Source organism: Lathyrus oleraceus, chromosome 3 (assembly GCF_024323335.1).
Source record: "Lathyrus oleraceus cultivar Zhongwan6 chromosome 3, CAAS_Psat_ZW6_1.0, whole genome shotgun sequence".
Classification (NCBI taxonomy): Eukaryota; Viridiplantae; Streptophyta; class Magnoliopsida; order Fabales; family Fabaceae; genus Lathyrus; species Lathyrus oleraceus.
Window position 1 is genome coordinate 282456934 of NC_066581.1, and position 19321 is coordinate 282476254.

The 19321-nt window shown below is 36.4% G+C and overlaps 2 protein-coding genes and 2 pseudogenes across 2 annotated transcripts; all 4 read right to left on the reverse strand.

Annotated features, from left to right (window-relative positions):
* Window positions 1–256: 256 nt before the first annotated feature.
* On the reverse strand, window positions 257–2714 carry LOC127127038 (protein STICHEL-like 2; annotated as a pseudogene).
* LOC127127039 (F-box/kelch-repeat protein At3g23880) lies at window positions 2358–4786 on the reverse strand. Its single transcript, XM_051056120.1, has 2 exons — window positions 3467–4786; window positions 2358–2714 (listed from the first exon to the last, which is right to left on the reverse strand). The coding sequence occupies exon 1, from the start codon at window positions 4744–4746 to the stop codon at window positions 3469–3471; it is 1278 nt and encodes a 425-aa protein (XP_050912077.1). The 5' UTR covers window positions 4747–4786; the 3' UTR covers window positions 2358–2714; window positions 3467–3468.
* Window positions 4787–5292: 506 nt separating this feature from the next.
* LOC127129164 (serine/threonine-protein phosphatase 7 long form homolog) lies at window positions 5293–8062 on the reverse strand. The gene is made up of 3 exons (XM_051058447.1): window positions 6732–8062; window positions 6560–6650; window positions 5293–6472 (listed from the first exon to the last, which is right to left on the reverse strand). The coding sequence occupies exons 1-3, from the start codon at window positions 7514–7516 to the stop codon at window positions 5357–5359; spliced, it is 1992 nt and encodes a 663-aa protein (XP_050914404.1). The 5' UTR covers window positions 7517–8062; the 3' UTR covers window positions 5293–5356.
* Window positions 8063–13378: 5316 nt separating this feature from the next.
* LOC127130861 (uncharacterized) lies at window positions 13379–17954 on the reverse strand (annotated as a pseudogene).
* Window positions 17955–19321: the final 1367 nt, after the last annotated feature.

The following is a 19321-nucleotide window of genomic DNA, read 5'->3' on the forward strand; positions in this document are numbered from 1 at the left end:
AAAAATAATTTGATAAAAATATTATTCTCTTTTAATTGCTCTATTTTCTTAATCCGGATCAATTTTCTTTAAAATAACCAACTATAACCAACTATAGAAATATTTTTTTAAAATTTGTGTATTATCTTTATCTAAATTTTATAATTAATGTTTGTCTTTATCTAAATTTTATAATTAATGTTTTTATTACTTTTTTCAATACAAATTTTCTATTTATGAATTGCTTACCAAAAACTAAACAGTAACCACTCCCAAATTTAACAAACAAATTTAATTTCATGAGGTTGAGGTTATGTTCCGTAGCATGCAACTATACTAACCATTGAGATTTTCCATGACAGAATAAAAATCAATCAATAACTTAATAACCTAAAACTATAAATCTTCATAATGGGTTTTTGAGAAGTGTAATCGCCATAGGCTATTTCACTTTCGTGTTCATTGGACGAGGACGATTTCTGTTGTATTTTGCTTGAACATCCATAGTGCTTAACTGTAGAAGAGCTCTTCCCTCAGAAGAAACTTGGTAACATCTGCATCCATGGAAGGATAATCAACAGAGCTTAACTGTAGAAGAGCTAGAGTGAACCATGTTGTTTGATTAGTTTCTGAAGGTCTGCTTCAGATATGTATCTACTAGAAAATCTAATTCTGGCTTCATAATCACATTTCGCCGCAAGGACATCCAGTATGAGATTTGCAAAGGATCTATCCTCGATCTCATCAGCTCAGGACCAGCTCTTATAACTGTATTTGTAGTGTCAGGTAAGCTCATAAACTAAGGAAACTTCAATCTTTTTGCCAAGGAAACTTAGCTGATCAAGCATAATTTCTGCATCCCTAACAGAACCACAGGATTTTGCAGCAATAAGGTCCAAAGCCGCATGTTCATATTCAAGGTCCAAAGCAGCAATAACGATTCTGCATAAGTTTTTCTAATCGGCGTGCAATATCTGCGTCTTTAACCTTTGGAAAGTAATACCTCTGAGCCCGGGAAACTGCACTTTGAGGAAGCTTATCCAAATCCGGAGTGATCATCAGAAAAACCACATGATGAGAAATGTTCTCTAGGTTATTTGAAAAGCAAGCCCACGTTTCCCCGTTCAAGAACGGACACTCATCGATAATGAAAATCTTTAAACGTGAGTAAACTGAAGGAGAACATGCATTCTTAGCAAGTAATTTAACCTGGTCTGTTTGATTGATTTTCACAGAATCCACTACCTTAACATCTCTACACAGACCAAACGGTCTTTGCTCTCCAACAGCAAGGCAATTCAGTGCAGAAGCAAATATTCTTGACATAGATGTATTACCGGTACTACACAGACCATGGAAAAGATAAAATGATGTTCTCCTTCCTTCCACTAGAGATTGCACCCAAAAGAGACCTAACAACCACATCTTGTCCCACCAAATCACCAAACAATTTAGGCTTGAATTTCATAGATAACATTCTATGTTCATGAAGTTCCATGTCCTCCATGCAGTGCAATATCAAGAGATGATCTTCTGTCTCAATAAATATCTGAATCTGTAAACCTTGGTGACTTTGAGCAACAATAACATAATCCACATCCCTTATCACTATTATCTTGAACATCACAATCTTGATTTATATACGCCGAGGAACCATGGGGCAATAAAGCATCACGAACGGAATGGCATGGACTGCTCAAATAGCTAGCAATATCTCCCATTACATCAGATTGTTTAACTTGATTCTTGCGCAGGGGCTTTTTGGCACACTAAATATCATCTATTCTCCCTAATTTAGATGATCATCCAGTTGTTCTAAAGCATAATTCCCCATCCTCAGAATCATTCATACGCAATCCTTTACCACCATGGTTACTAGTACTACCACAGCTTTCATTAGGTAATTTATTTCCATAAACACTTGGTGAATTCAACAGACCATAATGATGCAATTCAAAACCAATATCACTGAGCTCTCTTTACCCCTTAAAAATTAAATTCCTTGTTCTAAAAGCAACGCTATCATCAGAATCACAAACATGAACATCATCCAGAAACAGCAGAGAAATCCATTTCTCGAAAGGTTATCCCAATGCAAGTTGTCAATCGAAGAAGAATGTTTGATCATAGAATTAGTTGATGGATCCCTCAATGACCTCACTCTGCTCAATGCCACAAGAGTCTTAGAAATCAGTATATCAACAGAGTGCTTCCGATCATCCATCATCAGAAATCGGTAATCAGACTTCACTGAAAACTTCTTAAAATCCAACCTTCAGAAAGAAAAGAACAGATATAGTAATCGAATCTTCATTCAATTTCCATCGACATTCACTCAGTTAACATTATTATAGAAGAGGAGGGGCACATGAACTCAATTTAACAAAGAACAACCTCTATCGTGTGTTTATTTAGCAGTTTCTATCTATTAACATGGTTTAATAACATGGTTTATAGTATAAGTTAGTAATTTGACAACACAGTCAAACATAAACCTGTACATAGTTTTGAAATTCTCATAAAATTTGATGCTAACAAAAGTGTCTGAAAAGAGATGCTAAAGTAGCTGAAACTTGGAAATATATTTTGTAGTTGTACCCATAACAAAAGGTTGTGTAGATCAGAGTTCAGCTTCCTTCTGATATGAATGATAGAAACATCCCCATGCAGTCCTTTATACATATAGAATTCCTTATCCTTTAAGGATCAAGTTGAATTGCAACTAAAAGTAATATCTACAACAAATTCAATTGCAACTACATCACACAATAGGTTATAATATTGAACAAAATATATTAAGGAGAAGCCATATGGTAATTATCAAGTGTATATCATTCTTCAAAAATATAGGATGATAGATGAATCTAAACACATGAGTTTAAAGAATAGATGTATATCATTCTTATGGAAATAAGAATGAATAATTCCAAAGTACAAATACCCTACTTAAATGCTAGTTTAGGAAGGGCAAAAAAGTGTAGTGAAAGATAACCAATTTAAAGTAGCCTGCAGAACAGCGACTGACAAAGATTTCAATACCGTTTAACTTTATATCGTGGTTGTCTATTAAAAATGACATTAGTATAACTTTTAGAAAGAAAATATGTTGATTTAGAGACACACACGATATCAGAACCTAGAGGAGATTACATGATTACTTGTTGTGATTCATTCCATAAAATTAAGTCCTATTCAGCTAAGTCCACATGACAATGCTCATCAGATCCGTTGCTACATATGAATATCATATCAGATTTATTCTTTTTCTTGTATCTATTTCTTCTAAAGTTCAGGCATCAAGGTTCCACTTAATGTTGTTATGAAATACTCTCTAACTTCAAATATTTAGATATATTATATCATTTGTTGATAGCTATAAGATAGTCATTCAATAAAATACAGTCAATCTAAATAATCGATAATTGTGAAAACAACAAATACAGCTTAACATAAATACAAACATGTAAACCATGGAAGAGGAACTTACACTCAAATCACTGGAAGTAAGCTTTCAAAATAGCCAATGGCCGAGCACGACACAAAATCAATGGTTCTATCATCTGTAATCGTTTTTCTTGCAGTAATATCTGTTCGCACTACTCTATTATTTCTCCAATTATAGAGAATTTCTTGGTGTTCTTGACTGCTTTTAAGTACTAGCGTATCACCGTCTTTAGAAAGAAATAACGGAACCAATTCAAAATGATACTGTAAATTTTGGTCACTATAGTCATAATCAATTTGAAGACTGTAATAACTAATTTTAAGGAATTGAGTCCAAGAATCTTGAACTCCAAATTTCTTCATCTTCCATATAACAAAATCAGTTTCCTTGTAACAATAAGAAAAACAAAGACAATCCCCCAACACACTAACAATAGGAGCTAGAGGAGGCACCTCATCAAAATCACGAGGCAATAAGTATTGATTGTATGTCTCCGTCCTCAAATCAAGCGAAACAATAACAAATTGTTGAACACTAATATCCTTGATATTGTTAGAATCATACCAAAAATGATTTTGAATAGCCAACCAGTTAATAGTGCTTTTGAAATACACACCAACATCAGAAGTTTGATAAGCTGAGTTCAAATACATAGGATCAACAGGGAAACTGCCAATATCTCTCCAAACATCGTCACCCAAACTAAGAATTCTAACATTACTTCTCAGTTCGCGCTTATTGTAACGCGAGGCCACTGCCTTATAAGTTCCTGTAGAATCATCATAACCAAAGTTGAATTTGAAATAACCATCATTAACGGAGCCAAAACGATTGTGAAATAAGTGTGAGAACCCTAATTTTGGAGATTTTGTCCTGGTGGCTGGGTTCCATAAACGGAGCCAGAACTCATAGTACTCGCTTGTGAGATTTTCACCAACAAAACAGATCAATCCATTGCAGGAACCAATTAAACGGTATTCGTAGTTTTTCACCATGTAGTAAGGATCAACTTCTACGGCGAAAGAGGGATTCTCGATTAAACTGCCTAGAGAGTAGGGAATGAAACCTTCATCCACGTCATATTCATCGTCACTGCCATAGGGGGACTCACATAGGATTTTTATGGTGTGATCGGTCTTTAGTATGAAATGCGGATTTAGTGTGGGTGATCTCTTGATATGAAATTTTACAAAATTGGGATCGGAAACGAGGTTATCGCAATACTTGCTAACACATTTGAATCGGAGAATAGATTTCACGGGAAGAGCGGAGAAGATCTCGCCGATGAGATCGACGGGGATAAACATCGGTGACGGAACCATATTTGTCTTACTTCGTTTTTTAGATTTGGAAGGAGTAGTATTGGGAATTTTTTTTTTAAATATCCAAAAATTTCAAAAAAATTTCAAAAATATCCAATTTTTCAAAATAATTACACAAATGGCCAAAATTGGCCATTTTTTACCCTTAGGCGCCACCCTAGTTGGCGCCTACCCTTAATGGGGAGGGCAAGTCGCCACTAGGGGTGGCGCCTATGCCCAAATCCATTTTTTTTTTTTTTTTTTTAATGTTTTTTTTAATGTTTTTTTTTTTTTTTAATTTTTTTTATTTATAAATTTATGTTTTTTATTAAGTATATTAATTTATGTTCACACATATATTTTGTCTAAATTTTTTTATTTATATATATATATATATATATATATATATATTAATTTTATATATATATTAATTTATATATATATATATATTAATATAATTTATAAGTAATTAATATTATTTGTAAATTTTTGGAAAAAAAATTAATTTATATATGTATAAAGATATGATAGACAATATTTTTAAAGATAAAGATAAAGATATAAAGATAATAAACAGAAAATATTTTTATTTAAATAATAAACAAGGCAAATATTACAAAGATATGATTAATCACATATGATGCGGTCCCTTGTACGATCCGCACGGGGGAGGTCTAGTTACTCGCCTAGACGGTTCACGTGGTGGTGGTGCTTCCCTATTACCACCCCTTGCCCTAACGCGCCCCCTTGCCGCTTGCCGTTGTGGTTCGGTCGAAGTCCCTTCAGTGCTGTAGGAAAGACGGGTCCCCTCTGCGCCCTCGAAGCTTTGTCTCGGTGGGACAAACTGACTACTGCTGGGTGCGCCCTCGAATTGTGGTCTTTGGTAGTTTAGGGTTGAATCGGGTTGGCCAAAGTGCAATGTTTGTTGTGGTGTGTAGTAGTCCTGTTGGTAGTCCTCTTGTATACCCGTGTCGGGGCTAGGTGGAGGACTGGAAGAGCTTGGGAAATTGCCGTGTTGGAATTGTTGGGATTGGTGGAAGTAGGGGGATTGATATTGTGGTAGGTGTTGGGACTGTTGATGGTGGTGGGAATGTTGAGTTTGTTGTTGGTAGTCTTCATGGTATTGGGATTGAGTTTGTGGTATGTATTGTTGATTTGGTTGGGGGGTGGACATGTGTTGTGGTTGTTGTTGTTGGTAATATGGTGGTGGTGGTTGTTGTTGGTAATAAGGTGGTGGTGGTTGTTGTTGGTAAAATGGTTGTGGTGGTTGTTGTTGGTAATAAGGTGGTGGTTGTTGTTGTTGGGAATACTGTGGTGGTTGTTGTTGTTGGAAATATGGCTGTTGCATCCGGGGATCGTCCAAATAGAACGGGTCAGACACAATCATTTCTGGATTGGTATTTGCTCTATACCATTCCACATATTCCCTTGTCGGCTTCATTTCGTTGGGCGCCACCGGAAATTGTAGAACATAGTGGGCACGGTCTTTCCACATTTTTCGAAACTCCTTAGCAAATTCCTTCCAATTTTGGGCATACCACTGGTGGCTGACTTTTTTTAGATGCCAAGGTTCCATGGACATTGGGGGGCCTGGGATGTCTTGATGCATTCCGAATTGAAGCTTGACACGGTCACTTTGGTGCATCTCCACAGTGGTGAACCGCATTATGGCCGTTTTTGCTGTCCAAACAGCTGCATCTTCGGGGTTTGGTTGATGTTCCAATCCCAAATATGGCCTCCAAATAAACTGCAAAGAAAAAAGTAAATATGTTATTTATCGATAATGCATGACATTAATAAATCAGTTAGAAGTTGAGTGATTTAGTGGTAATACATCCTGTGCTCGGAGACGATCCAACAGTTGACGATAAAATATAATTTTATTTTTGGGGGTAAGACTGTAATCCAGTCCGGTTGTAATGAACCTAAACAAAAAAAGATAAATAATATTAGTTACAAATATTTATAGAATAAATATACAAAATGAAATAAGATCATAAATTTACCTAGTTGCGTAGGGGAAGGAGTAGTCATTAGGATTTTCTGGGGCTAGCCTCGGCAATCTCCACCACCCCCATGTTTGAAGCAAAAAAGAACATCCAGAAAATGTACAGTGCTCATTTTGTGCATTTTTACACAAAGAGCTATATAGGAATGCTAATACTGCAGAACCCCAACTATATGTGCTTATTCTATCAATGTCCCCGAGCAAACTCAAGTACATAAAATTTATGCTATTTCCCGTCCCTTCGGGAAATAGCAAGTTCCCAAACAATAGCATAATGTAAACCCGGGTTTTTATGACTTTTTCTTGTTCGGAGGATTCCTCAGTCAAAGTTATGGAGTCGTGGTACAATTGTAGGCTAGATAATTTAATACCCTGACCCCTTGCTTTGGCAGACCCCTCACCCTCGACCAGATCTACCCCCAACATTTCAACACATATTTGGTTAGGCTGTTGAACATTTCCGGTGACAGGCTTACCATCTATTCTAAGACCTAAAAGCATGTACACGTCCTCTAATGTGACGGTACATTCACCAGTTGGTAGGTGAAAGGTGTGTGTCTCAGGTCTCCAACGTTCACACAGAGCCAAAATGAATTTGGCATCAATGGTGGCATTTACGACATGCATTACATGACCGAAACCCGCACGCTCTATGTAAGGTACGCACCATGGGTCTGGATAAGGCATTGGGTGTGAACGTTGACGAAATTTCTTGGGATCCTTTAAAAACAAACAATATAAAAAATTATTATATTGGACTTTTAAAAAACTAACTACAAACATACGAAAGAGGCAATGTTCAAGAAAAACTTACGAATGAGGCAATGTTTGCCCTAGTTCCTCTGTGTTCTTGGCCCATGGTAAGAAGCGACATGACTGCAATGTAGGAAGAAGCTTGGTGGATGAGAAGTTTCGCCTGAGTTCTCTGAATAAAAGTGTTAGTGGTAGATGAAAACTTGCAAGAATGACCCTCTATTTATACTCTTTTTCAAGTAAACTGAATATGCAAAAATGTGACAAGTGTAAGGCATGCGTGGTAGTGTTGGGAAGACTTGGTGGAATCTGATGATGCAGAAACGTGACAAGTGTGAGGCATGCGTGGGAATCTTGCAGAATAGGTGCAGACTACGTGGCAGTGTTGGCATGCATAGGTGCAGACTAGGTGGGAGTTGTCTTGTCTTGGGGAAGACTTGGTGGAATCTGATGACGCAGAAACGTGACAAGTGTGAGGCATGCGTGGGAATCTTGCAGAATAGGTGCAGACTACGTGGCAGTGTTGGCATGCTTAGGTGCAGACTAGGTGGGAGTTGTCTTGTCTTGGGGAAGACTTGGTGGAATCTGATGACGCAGAAACGTGACAAGTGTGAGGCATGCGTGGGAATCTTGCATGGGATAGGTTGGAATGCATTAGTACAGACTAGGTGGGAGTGTTGCATTCAAGGGTGTGACACGTGTAAGGCATGCGTGGGAATCTCTGAGACTTGGTGGTGAAGACTTGATGGGGAACAGGCATGCATGGGAATCTCTGAGACTATGTTCAGGCTAGGTGGATAGGTTGGAATGCATTAGTACAGACTAGGTGGGAGTGTTGCATTCAAGGGTGTGACACGTGTAAGGCATGCGTGGGAATCTCTGAGACTTGGTGGTGAAGACTTGATGGGGAACAGGCATGCATGGGAATCTCTGAGACTATGTTCAGGCTAGGTGGATAGGTTGGAATGCATTAGTACAGACTAGGTGGGAGTGTTGCATTCAAGGGTGTGACACGTGTAAGGCATGCGTGGGAATCTCTGAGACTTGGTGGTGAAGACTTGATGGGGAACAGGCATGCATGGGAATCTCTGAGACTATGTTCAGGCTAGGTGGATAGGTTGGAATGCATTAGTACAGACTAGGTGGGAGTGTTGCATTCAAGGGTGTGACACGTGTAAGGCATGCGTGGGAATCTCTGAGACTTGGTGGTGAAGACTTGATGGGGAACAGGCATGCATGGGAATCTCTGAGACTATGTTCAGGCTAGGTGGATAGGTTGGAATGCATTAGTACAGACTAGGTGGGAGTGTTGCATTCAAGGGTGTGACACGTGTAAGGCATGCGTGGGAATCTCTGAGACTTGGTGGTGAAGACTTGATGGGGAACAGGCATGCATGGGAATCTCTGAGACTATGTTCAGGCTAGGTGGATAGGTTGGAATGCATTAGTACAGACTAGGTGGGAGTGTTGCATTCAAGGGTGTGACACGTGTAAGGCATGCAAGGGAATCTCTGAGACTTGGTGGTGAAGACTTGATGGGGAACAGGCATGCATGGGAATCTCTGAGACTATGTTCAGGCTAGGTGGATAGGTTGGAATGCATTAGTACAGACTAGGTGGGAGTGTTGCATTCAAGGGTGTGACACGTGTAAGGCATGCAAGGGAATCTCTGAGGTATTCACAATATCTTCACAGCAATCTTCACACACATATCTTCACAGCAATCTTCAGTAAGATTCTTGCAGTATAAATATTCACACACATTTTCGCAAAGGTATTCACAATATCTTCACAGCAATCTTCACAAAACCTTGAAAATATCTTCACAAAACCTTCACAAAACCCTCACAAAACCTTCACAAAACCTTCACAAAACCTTCACAAAACCTTCACAATGTCTTCACAAAACATGTCATCTTCTTCACGATACAAAGTCAAAGCTCACGTCAACGGTGAGACTTATGAATGTGATAAGTCTGGCTTCCTATTTAGAAACACCGAATGCACTCGGTTTTGTCTAAATAGAGGAGCTGACTTCTCTTATCTGAAAAGGAAGATTGAGTCCAAACTAAGACAACCCGTGTCCCAAATTTTTTATCAACAACCTTTTTTTTCAGAAAACAACTCTGTCAAGTTTTATAAGTCATTGATTCAAAATGACATGGAGACACAATACATGCTTCGTAACCATGAGTACTCTGGTTACGACTACATAGTGTTGTACATTGTGTTGGAACAACCTCAACCAACTCAGAATATTCAATCACAGGTTATTGATCCTGTGATTGATGACGAACAAGATGCTGAGCACCACGTTGAAGACGATGTGGTTGATGATGCTGAAGACGTGGTTGATGACTTGGTGAACCGTCATTCTGAAGACGAAGACCAACCTCAAATACCTATAGCGCAACGCTACTCACCTCCTGCGCACTTCACAACACTTAACTTGGGCGAGGATGAGCCCTCATCAGATATGTTCTACAACCCATATATGAGGTCTGATGAGGACTTAAAGAAGGGTGACCAATTTCGGACCAAGGAAGAGTGTCTGTTAGCAATAAAGAACTGGCACTTGAAAAATTGTGTTGACTACGATGTTATCAAATCAAATCCGGAAAGATACGTTATTGAATGCAAAAATCCGGAGTGTGGATATAGGTTGATGGCATCGTACAAGAAGAAGCATAACGCGTGGGTGATAGGGTCAATATCTCAAGCTCACATTTGCGTCAACACCAACATGGCACAGGATCATCGCAAACTTAGCCATGACATGATCTGCCATTCCATATTACCTCTAGTTGAGGCTGACCCGTCACTGAAGGTCAAAACAATTATCTCCCATTGTGTGGCTGTTTTCAAATATACACCGTCATACAGAAAGGCTTGGTTAGCAAAAACCAAGGCAATTGAACTGGTGTACGGTAACTGGGAGGAATCATACAAACAACTACCACGCTACCTGGCTGCACTACGATTGTATTCACCTGGGACGGTTACTATAATGGAGACCTTGCCTGCACAATCCCCTGACGGAACTCGTCTAGAAGGTAATGGAATTTTCCATAGACTTTTCTGGGCATTCCGTCCATGCATCATCGGGTTCACATTCTGCAAACCACTTGTTCAAGTCGATGGAACTTGGCTGTATGGGAAATACAAAGGATCGTTACTGATGGCGGTCGCACAAGATGGCAATTCAAATATTTTCCCAATAGCCTTTGCATTGGTGGAAGGAGAAACGGCAGCTGGTTGGAGTTTCTTCCTTAAGAATCTTCGAACGCACGTGACTCCACAAGCTGGCATCTGCGTTATTTCTGACAGGCACGCCTCAATAGACAGTGCATACAATAATCCAGCAAATGGCTGGCATGACCCCCCGTCTACCCATGTCTACTGCATCAGGCATATTGCACAAAATTTTATGCGGGAGTTCAAGGATAACTTTTTGAAGCAACATTTGATAAACGCGGGGTACGCATTAAACCAGCCTGGATTCCAATACTATCGCCGGGAAATAGTGTTGGCAAATTCTGATGCAGGGAGGTGGATTGATAATATCGACAGAGCGAAGTGGACTAGATCGTACGACGATGGGGTGAGGTGGGGCCACATGACAACAAATCTTGTGGAATCAATGAACGGCGTGTTTAAGGGCATACGTAACCTCCCGGTAACCGCATTGGTGAGTGCGACCTATTTTCGGATGGCAACGTTGTTCGTAACAAGGGGCAGGCGCTGGAATGAAGTGTTACAGACGAGTCAGGTTTATAGTGAAGCCTGCATGAAGTTTATGAGGCAGGAATCCGCCAAAGCCAGCAGCCATCGGGTTACGGAGTTCGACCGCCATGGCCACACTTTCAGTGTCAAGGAAACAATTGACCACAACCAAGGGCTGCCCAGACAAGAGTATAGGGTCCTAATACCAGACCGTTGGTGCGACTGTGGTCAATTTCAGGCGTATCGTATGCCTTGTTCCCATGTCATTGCAGCGTGTTCACACAGCCACTTCGATGCATTATCGCTAGTGTCTCCAATCTACAAAGTTGCAACATTGCTCAATGTATACGACAATCCCTTTCCGGTGGTAGCATTGGAGGCGTATTGGCCAGAGTATGACGGGGAAATTGTTTGGCACAACGAATCGATGCGGCGGAATAAAAGTGGTCGCCCAAATAGCAGGCGCATTAGAACTGAAATGGACGTCGCAGAGAAAATGCAGAGGAAGTGTAGCATATGTAGACAACTAGGGCATAATAAGAACAAATGTCCATATCGTGGATCTAGTTCCACAACTTAGTTTTCACTTTCATAAATCTGTGTACCAAAATCATTTTAAATTAAAGTTTACTTTTTATTCCAAATAGAAGATGACACTTGAACAACAAACACAAACATCTAACATTACAACACCAATTACTAAAACAAAAACAAATACTGGAACAAAAACAAGTACTAAAACAAGAACAAGTACTAGAACAATAACAAATACAACAACAACATGACAAACAACCATTAAAATCTAAGAAATTACAACAGTTAACACTATGTCGTCTGATCCATGCATCATTTGGATGCAATCAATGTCGCTTTCAACTTCAACCCACCAGCGTATCGTTTCTCCAGTTTCAAATGAGAACCTTGTTCTAAGCCTCTGAATCCTTCTGATGACTTCACCAGGTTGGTAATCTCCCTCTAACCAAGACATCAAGGACCTTTTTAGTTGGTCCAACGAACGGATGTTCCAAAATTTCATCTCCATTGGGGGTTTCAAAGGCGAGAAAATAACATGCCCATCCCTTTTTAAGATTACTGGTTCAGGATCCGGGCGCCTTGATGATGTTCGCTGCCATGACGACGGTCTTGGGGATGCCATGAACTCAACTTGATACAGAAGGTGGTAGGAAACAGTGTTGAAGAAAATGCAAGGAAATAACACTTTATTTATAGGAAAAGATCTGGGTTGTACACCAGTCTACCTAACCCTAATTCTCCCAAAAATTTATAAATAATATTATTTACTTATAAATTAAATTAATATATACATAAATTAATATATATATATATATATATATATATATATATATATATATATATATATATATATATATATATATCTTGTAAATAAATATTTATATATATTAATTAAATGTGTATAATATTAATTGTTTATAAATTAAATTAATATATATATATATATAAATTAATATATATATAAATTAATATATATATATATCTTGTAATAATTTTATTTATATATAAGTGTTAATATAAATTAATATAATTTATAAAAAAATATATTTATCAAATATCTAATATTTAAAAAAAAAAAAATTAAAAAAAAAAATTAATAAAACATTTAAAAAAAAAAAAAAAAAAAAAAAAAAAAAAAAAGGGATTGGGCATAGGCGCCACCCCTAGTGGCGACTTGCCCTACCCATTAAGGGTAGGCGCCAACTAGGGTGGCGCCTATGTACACAATTAGGGCAAATTTTGCCCATTTGTGTAATTTTTTTGAAAAATGGGTTAATTTTGAAATTTTTTTTAAAATTCTGGATATTTAAAAAAAAAATTCTAGTATTGGAAGATGCTATTTTTAATAAAATTATGGTGTTATTATTATTATTTGTTACTAGCGTTCAGACGGGCACTCCCGTGCCCGTCTGCCCGCTTTTTTTAATGCGCACAGCGTAGAGGAAAATAAATATTTATTTTCTTTTTATGAGGTTTTTACTGTAGGTCGCATTAAAAATAATATTAATATATTTTGAAAACGGTAAATAAAGATATTCAAAATTATATCGAAACATGTAAAGTAATATTGATACTGTGTAATCAATGACGTTCTTTAAGAGGAATGCCGAACATGAAATCTCTATTCGAAGTATTTTATTTTTCCCTGCAATTTTTTTCCGTAGTAAAGAAAAAATGTAAGACTCTTAAATTAGACTTTTTTTAAAGAAAAAGATAGTAAAAATAATAGTAAGTAGTGTAATATAGCTTTTGCTTACCTTATAAAGATTCGAATCAATTCTTCGTACATCCCTTTATCAATGCGCTCTTGAGATTTAAAAAACTACAAATACATGATGAAATGTCATATTATAAAAGAAATACATTCAGAACACTTGACTCGTTTGAATATAATATGGTTTATTGCGACTCAAATAATACCTGGAGAATGGAGATACTTTGTTTTAGTCTAAATTTCGTAGAACAACAATTATGACTTGTTTCTGAATTACCTGGATTTCTGGTAAATAAGGAAAACAATGGAGTTAGTAAATATACATGGTTTTATTTATATAAACCACAAATAGCAGTTAAATTCATGCATTCAAAAATAATCTAGAGTAAATATATTCTTAAATGAATTAAATAAAAACCTCTCCATCCTTTGAGATATTATTTCTCTTTTCACCATTTTCCAAAGTTGTGTTTTATCTGTTATCACCGTGGAGCTCCAACCGATGGAGTAAATTTTCAAACGTTTGACCTGTTTCAATGAGGATGATAAAAATGTTAGTGAAAGAGTGATGAAAGTGCAAGAATTTTTTCCATACGTATTACGGAAAAGATAAATACACCTTATTGTCGAGTTTGCCGATGGATGAAATACTTTGTTCATCCTTCCACGTGTTCCATTTATCTTCAAAGTCTGTTATCTAAAATTTATTGCATAAGAATAGTGAGAATAACTATCACCCCATTTATATCTAACATAAAAGCATAAAATAAATGATTAAGTATAACTTACTTTCATGTCGAAGCAAGTTTCAACATTCTTTCGTCTCAACTCCCTACATAATTGGAAGATTTCATCGTGTTCTAGTTTGGCTGTATATTAAAGCAAAAGAAAATTATATTTAGTTATTATCTATCTATGATATAAATAATACAATATAAGCTTGGTATGTCGTGTAACCAAAATGGGAATCAACGTGTGAGCAATTTTTTCAATGTACTTAATAAATACCTGCGGGTGCGATAAAAGAATTTGTTTGTAGACTACATTTTTTGTGTAGTCACCATCTTCTCCTTTCAATTTTCCTTCCCTGGTTAAAACTCTTGTTGTAGTCTGTGAAACACCCCTGGATAAAGCCACATATAACTGTCCATGACTAAAAACATGTCGTGGAAGATATATTCCAACATTTGGAATGGTTTGTTCTTGTGATTTATTTATTGTAATTGCAAAACTTAGTCGCACAGGAAACTGCTTTCTACTAAGGACAAAAGGCAGTCCATCACTTGCAGATGTTTTTATTTTAATTCTAGGCAAAAAAGCACGTTTTCCTGCGTTGCTTCCTGTCAGGATTTCCACATCCAACATATTCATAAATAAACCACGACATAATAACCGGGTCCCATTACACAATCCATATCTAGGATCTAGATTTCGTAACAACATCAATGGTGCATCCTTTTTTATCTTTAGAATATGAGGTGGCAAACTACCTTGTGCAACTGAGTTTAAGAATTCTTGCTGGTATAAATTATGATTATCTCCTTCAACCTCGTCAAACAATAACAAATTATGTTCTTCTCCTGGAAACTGATCGATAATCATATCATTCAATTTCTGGACATCATCATTTGTTGGTGTCAAAATAGCTCTTTGTACCATATATGGGGCATCCCAACCATGCAATTCTAGATCAGGAAAAATATGTTGGATAAGTACTTGTATGAAATGTTCACCTTCCCATGGGATTGCAATATGTAAAGGTAACCTCACCATGTCATCTGGTTTGGTAGGTTCGACACCATCACCAATGCGAATAAGAAATTCTGCAAACTCTTGATCATGCAATGATCGCATATTTTGACGCAAATGCAAAATCTTGGTATGATTCCATAAATGAGACTGAACAATACACGCTGAAATCATTTGTGCCTTAGTACCTTTTCTTACAACAGGAAGGACTTGACGAAAATCCCCCCCCCCCCCCCCCCCCCCATGATCAGAACTTTTCCACCAAATGGAGCACTGTTGCTACAAATGTCTTGTAATGATCGATCTAAGGCTTCCAAACAATTTTTGTTTGTCATTGGTGCTTCATCCCAAATTATTGCGGCAGCAACTCTAATGAGATTTGCAAGATCCTTTTGCTTTTCAATACCACAAATGGAACTCGGTTGAATATCAATAGGTATCTTAAATCGAGAGTGTGCAGTCCTACCACCGGGTAACAATGTTGCAGCTATACCAGATGATGCAGTTGCTAAGACAATTTCTCTTCTACTTCTTAAACTTGCCATTAATGTTCTATAAAGGAATGTTTTACCTGTTCCTCCTGGACCATCAACAAAAAATACTCCACTGTGTTTTTGAACAATTACATTCATAATGGTGTTGAATGCAATCATTTGATCATTATTTAACATAGCAATAGATTCAATATCTTCATTGGGGATATCGATCGCTAACTCCTCTTGTATGATACTTGGAACTGCACCTCTGTCCATTGTATTAGGGGGTAAAGATGGGAGATCATAATCATCAATCTTTTTACCGTGCAGGTTTAAGAGTTCATTCAAGTCCTTCAACAACATATTAGTTAAGTTTGATTCCACAACATTGTTAGCTGTTTGATAATCCTCTACCATATGTGTAAAAAACTCATTCCAAAGGGCTCTAACATCAGTAGGTTCACAAAATATTAAAATCGTCACGAATAACCTTCGTAAAGCATATGGCATTCGGAGACTCGTAGCCTCAACCAAACAATCACGAATACTATGATCAGTCTCTAGAAATCCCCTATCCTCGGCTGATTTTTTGAATGTACTGAAAGTCATGCCATTATTTGTAAGAAGATACTCCCAGCTGGTTGGACCTGTGACATGCGATAACAACAGTCGCAAGTAAAACTTATCTCCCTCTGAAGGTGATACCGTATAGATTCTCCCGATAACTTTTCTTGTTGATCGCCTACGATGCCATTCCATATCCCGCTTGTTCCAACAATAATGCTCTGGAATCTCTCTATACAGATACTTTCTTGCTTGTGGATCTCGTAGATTCAATGCAAAGAATTGTGTGAGCATTGTTTTGGAGTTGCGTTCATTATTTAACACATCTGCAATTCGCTGATGATCATAAAAGCGCACTTGTGGAATTTGTTTATCTGTACTCTGTTGAAAAATCATTCTCAACATTCAAATCTCAAATTTCCCTCTAAACTTTCATTTTTCTACAATAATGCTTCTCTCCAAAATTAAAATTAAAGGTGGGATGGTTTTAAATTTCAAGTCATAGTCTTACTTGATTTTGTATTTTGAGTTTTGTTATGTCATAGGACTTTCAGGATATTAGTTGGCTTTGACTTTTGGATTCTGAAATCCTGCTAGGGCATTCTAGCCACTCATCTAAAACATGTCGGTGCCGAAACAAAAATGTTTGGATTGTTGATCCTAAGTTCATGGTCATGCAAATATAATATTGTCGTATCATGAGTAAAGCTAAACCCTTTAAAATGAATAAAGTGTTTTGATCTGATCAATTTATTTTGTCGTCTGATTGTTTTCTGTATTATTTTATTTATTCTGTTTGGCGTGAAGGGTCACCTACTCGCACTTCAGAACTTCAATTCTCTTCAATTGAACCATGGCTTGATGGAGGCAGGTTATGTTGACCATCCATCTATTTCTGGTTTGGAATCATCCGACAATGAACATAACTTATCAGTTTCAATGACAACAACAATAGATGCAGCAGGAAATCTTCTTATCGGTAAGCTTCTCTCTTATGACTATTATATATACCATAAATTTGGAAGCTTATATTCCAAAATTTAAGAGAGGCGATTCTGTATGTTGTTATAGGTTTTGACTATTTTTTGCATTATTATTATGTTTTCTTTTAAAAGAAAATATGTAGTGGCAGTCATTTGATCTCTTGTTTTCCTTTACATTTTTCATAAAATATAACAACCAATATGATTCTAGAAGCTGTGGACATGACAATCCACTAAATCAATTAAATATAATTAATTAAATTAATTAAAGAGTGATTATCCATTAACTAATTACCCTTCAAACATGGTGGCTAACCAATTCGAGGTTAAATGTTTCCAAAGCTATATATTTCATTAAGAATTCCTTTCTTATAAATTGATAAAGATTCAAGAATTAACATGTAAACTGACCACATAGAGTGAATTTTCAATGCGGTCAACGCGAAGCACTTCCCCAAGATTTTCTGCATTATCTTGTATTTTTTTGGGTGCAGGATAAGGAAGTGAATAATATGAGTATGGGAGCTGGGTCTTTATTGATGTTAATTTGTTTACTTTCACTTTCAAAACATCTCCCTGCAACAGATAAATATTGAGCAAGTCAGTTAAGGACATAAGAAATAGACCTACAATGAATCCTTATAATTATAATCAGATTAAGATTATGACAAAAAGATATCACATTTTACACAATCCATGACATTTTTTTGCAACAAAATATCCATAGTATAACTTCAGTCCTTATAAAAAGCTACATGAATATTCAATTGATTTCTGCGTCTTTCACAATTACCATTAATTAAGTCAAAAATTCAACAATGGAAGTTGATCTGATGACATATCCTTCATATTTAGAAATACATCACCGTGTTTCACCTTAGACAATAAGAACAACTATCTCTAACCTCACACATCTTAATATAACACCCATCACTCAATCCATCCATTCAAACAGACACTGCAATCCGTTTTAGGCCAAATTAAGTAAGTGATAAAACACAGAAAAAGAGTAATAGAAATCAAAACCTAAACCACATAATCCTCCATATATCAAAAAGTTAAATCAATGAACAATTTTCGTATTCATTTCAAACACACTCGTACCTCTTATTTCAAAATGAATTTGAGAAAATGATTTGGTTATGGAAGAGAGATATATAGTAAAAGAGGAAGGAGGCAAATGTGGGGTTGGTATGATTATGAATTTTTCTCCTAACTTTGGCGTGGAGAGAGAAAGAAAAAAATGTTTTTATTTTTGAAATATGCAGATATCATATATAGTGGTGTTGGAGGAAGTTATTTAGTATAGTTGATGTGTTGGAGGAAGTTATTTGATGTGTTCATGGAGGTTACATATTTAATAAATGAGTTTTTTTTTGTATTTTTTTTAATTTAATAATTGATAGTAATTGTAACAATTGATAAAGGATAAAATTGGAAGAAAAAAAAAGGCCATACCAAATTCACCTATCCCCTTTATATATAGTTATAGATATATAAATGTAATCAATTATAGAATTTAATTGAAATGCATTTGTGTTAATCTCTTAATTATAAAATTTGATTTTAATTAATATGTATCGACCCATATAAATATTTAAATTTAATTCATTTTTTAGTTCTTTAGAAAAAAAAAAATCAGTTTTTTGATTTATTGAATATTTTTTTAAAATAATTTTTTTAGGAATTCAGTGTTTGTGATCGAATTTTTTACCAAAATAATTCAATTTTTTAAAAAAAATTCTCAAATAATTCTGTTTTCAAAAAAAATTCCAAAGTATCTCACTTTTAGGAGGAGACGCCAATCCAATTGGCAACTCCTCTTAAAAATAGAGCGGAGACGCCAATTGGATTGGCAATGGCACATGGTCCAGCCAATTCAATTGGCGCCCACGTGTATTTTTACAAAGGAGACGCCAATTGGATTGACACCTCAGTATAAAATACAATTTTTTTGTTATAAATAGAGGTGTTGGGTGAATCATTTTTCCACATCTCATTTCATCATTTAGGAATCATGTTTGGTGTTTGTCGCCGCTACGGAAAGATGATTTATGCGAGAGACAAACCTCAAATGCTGATGCTCTTCTAG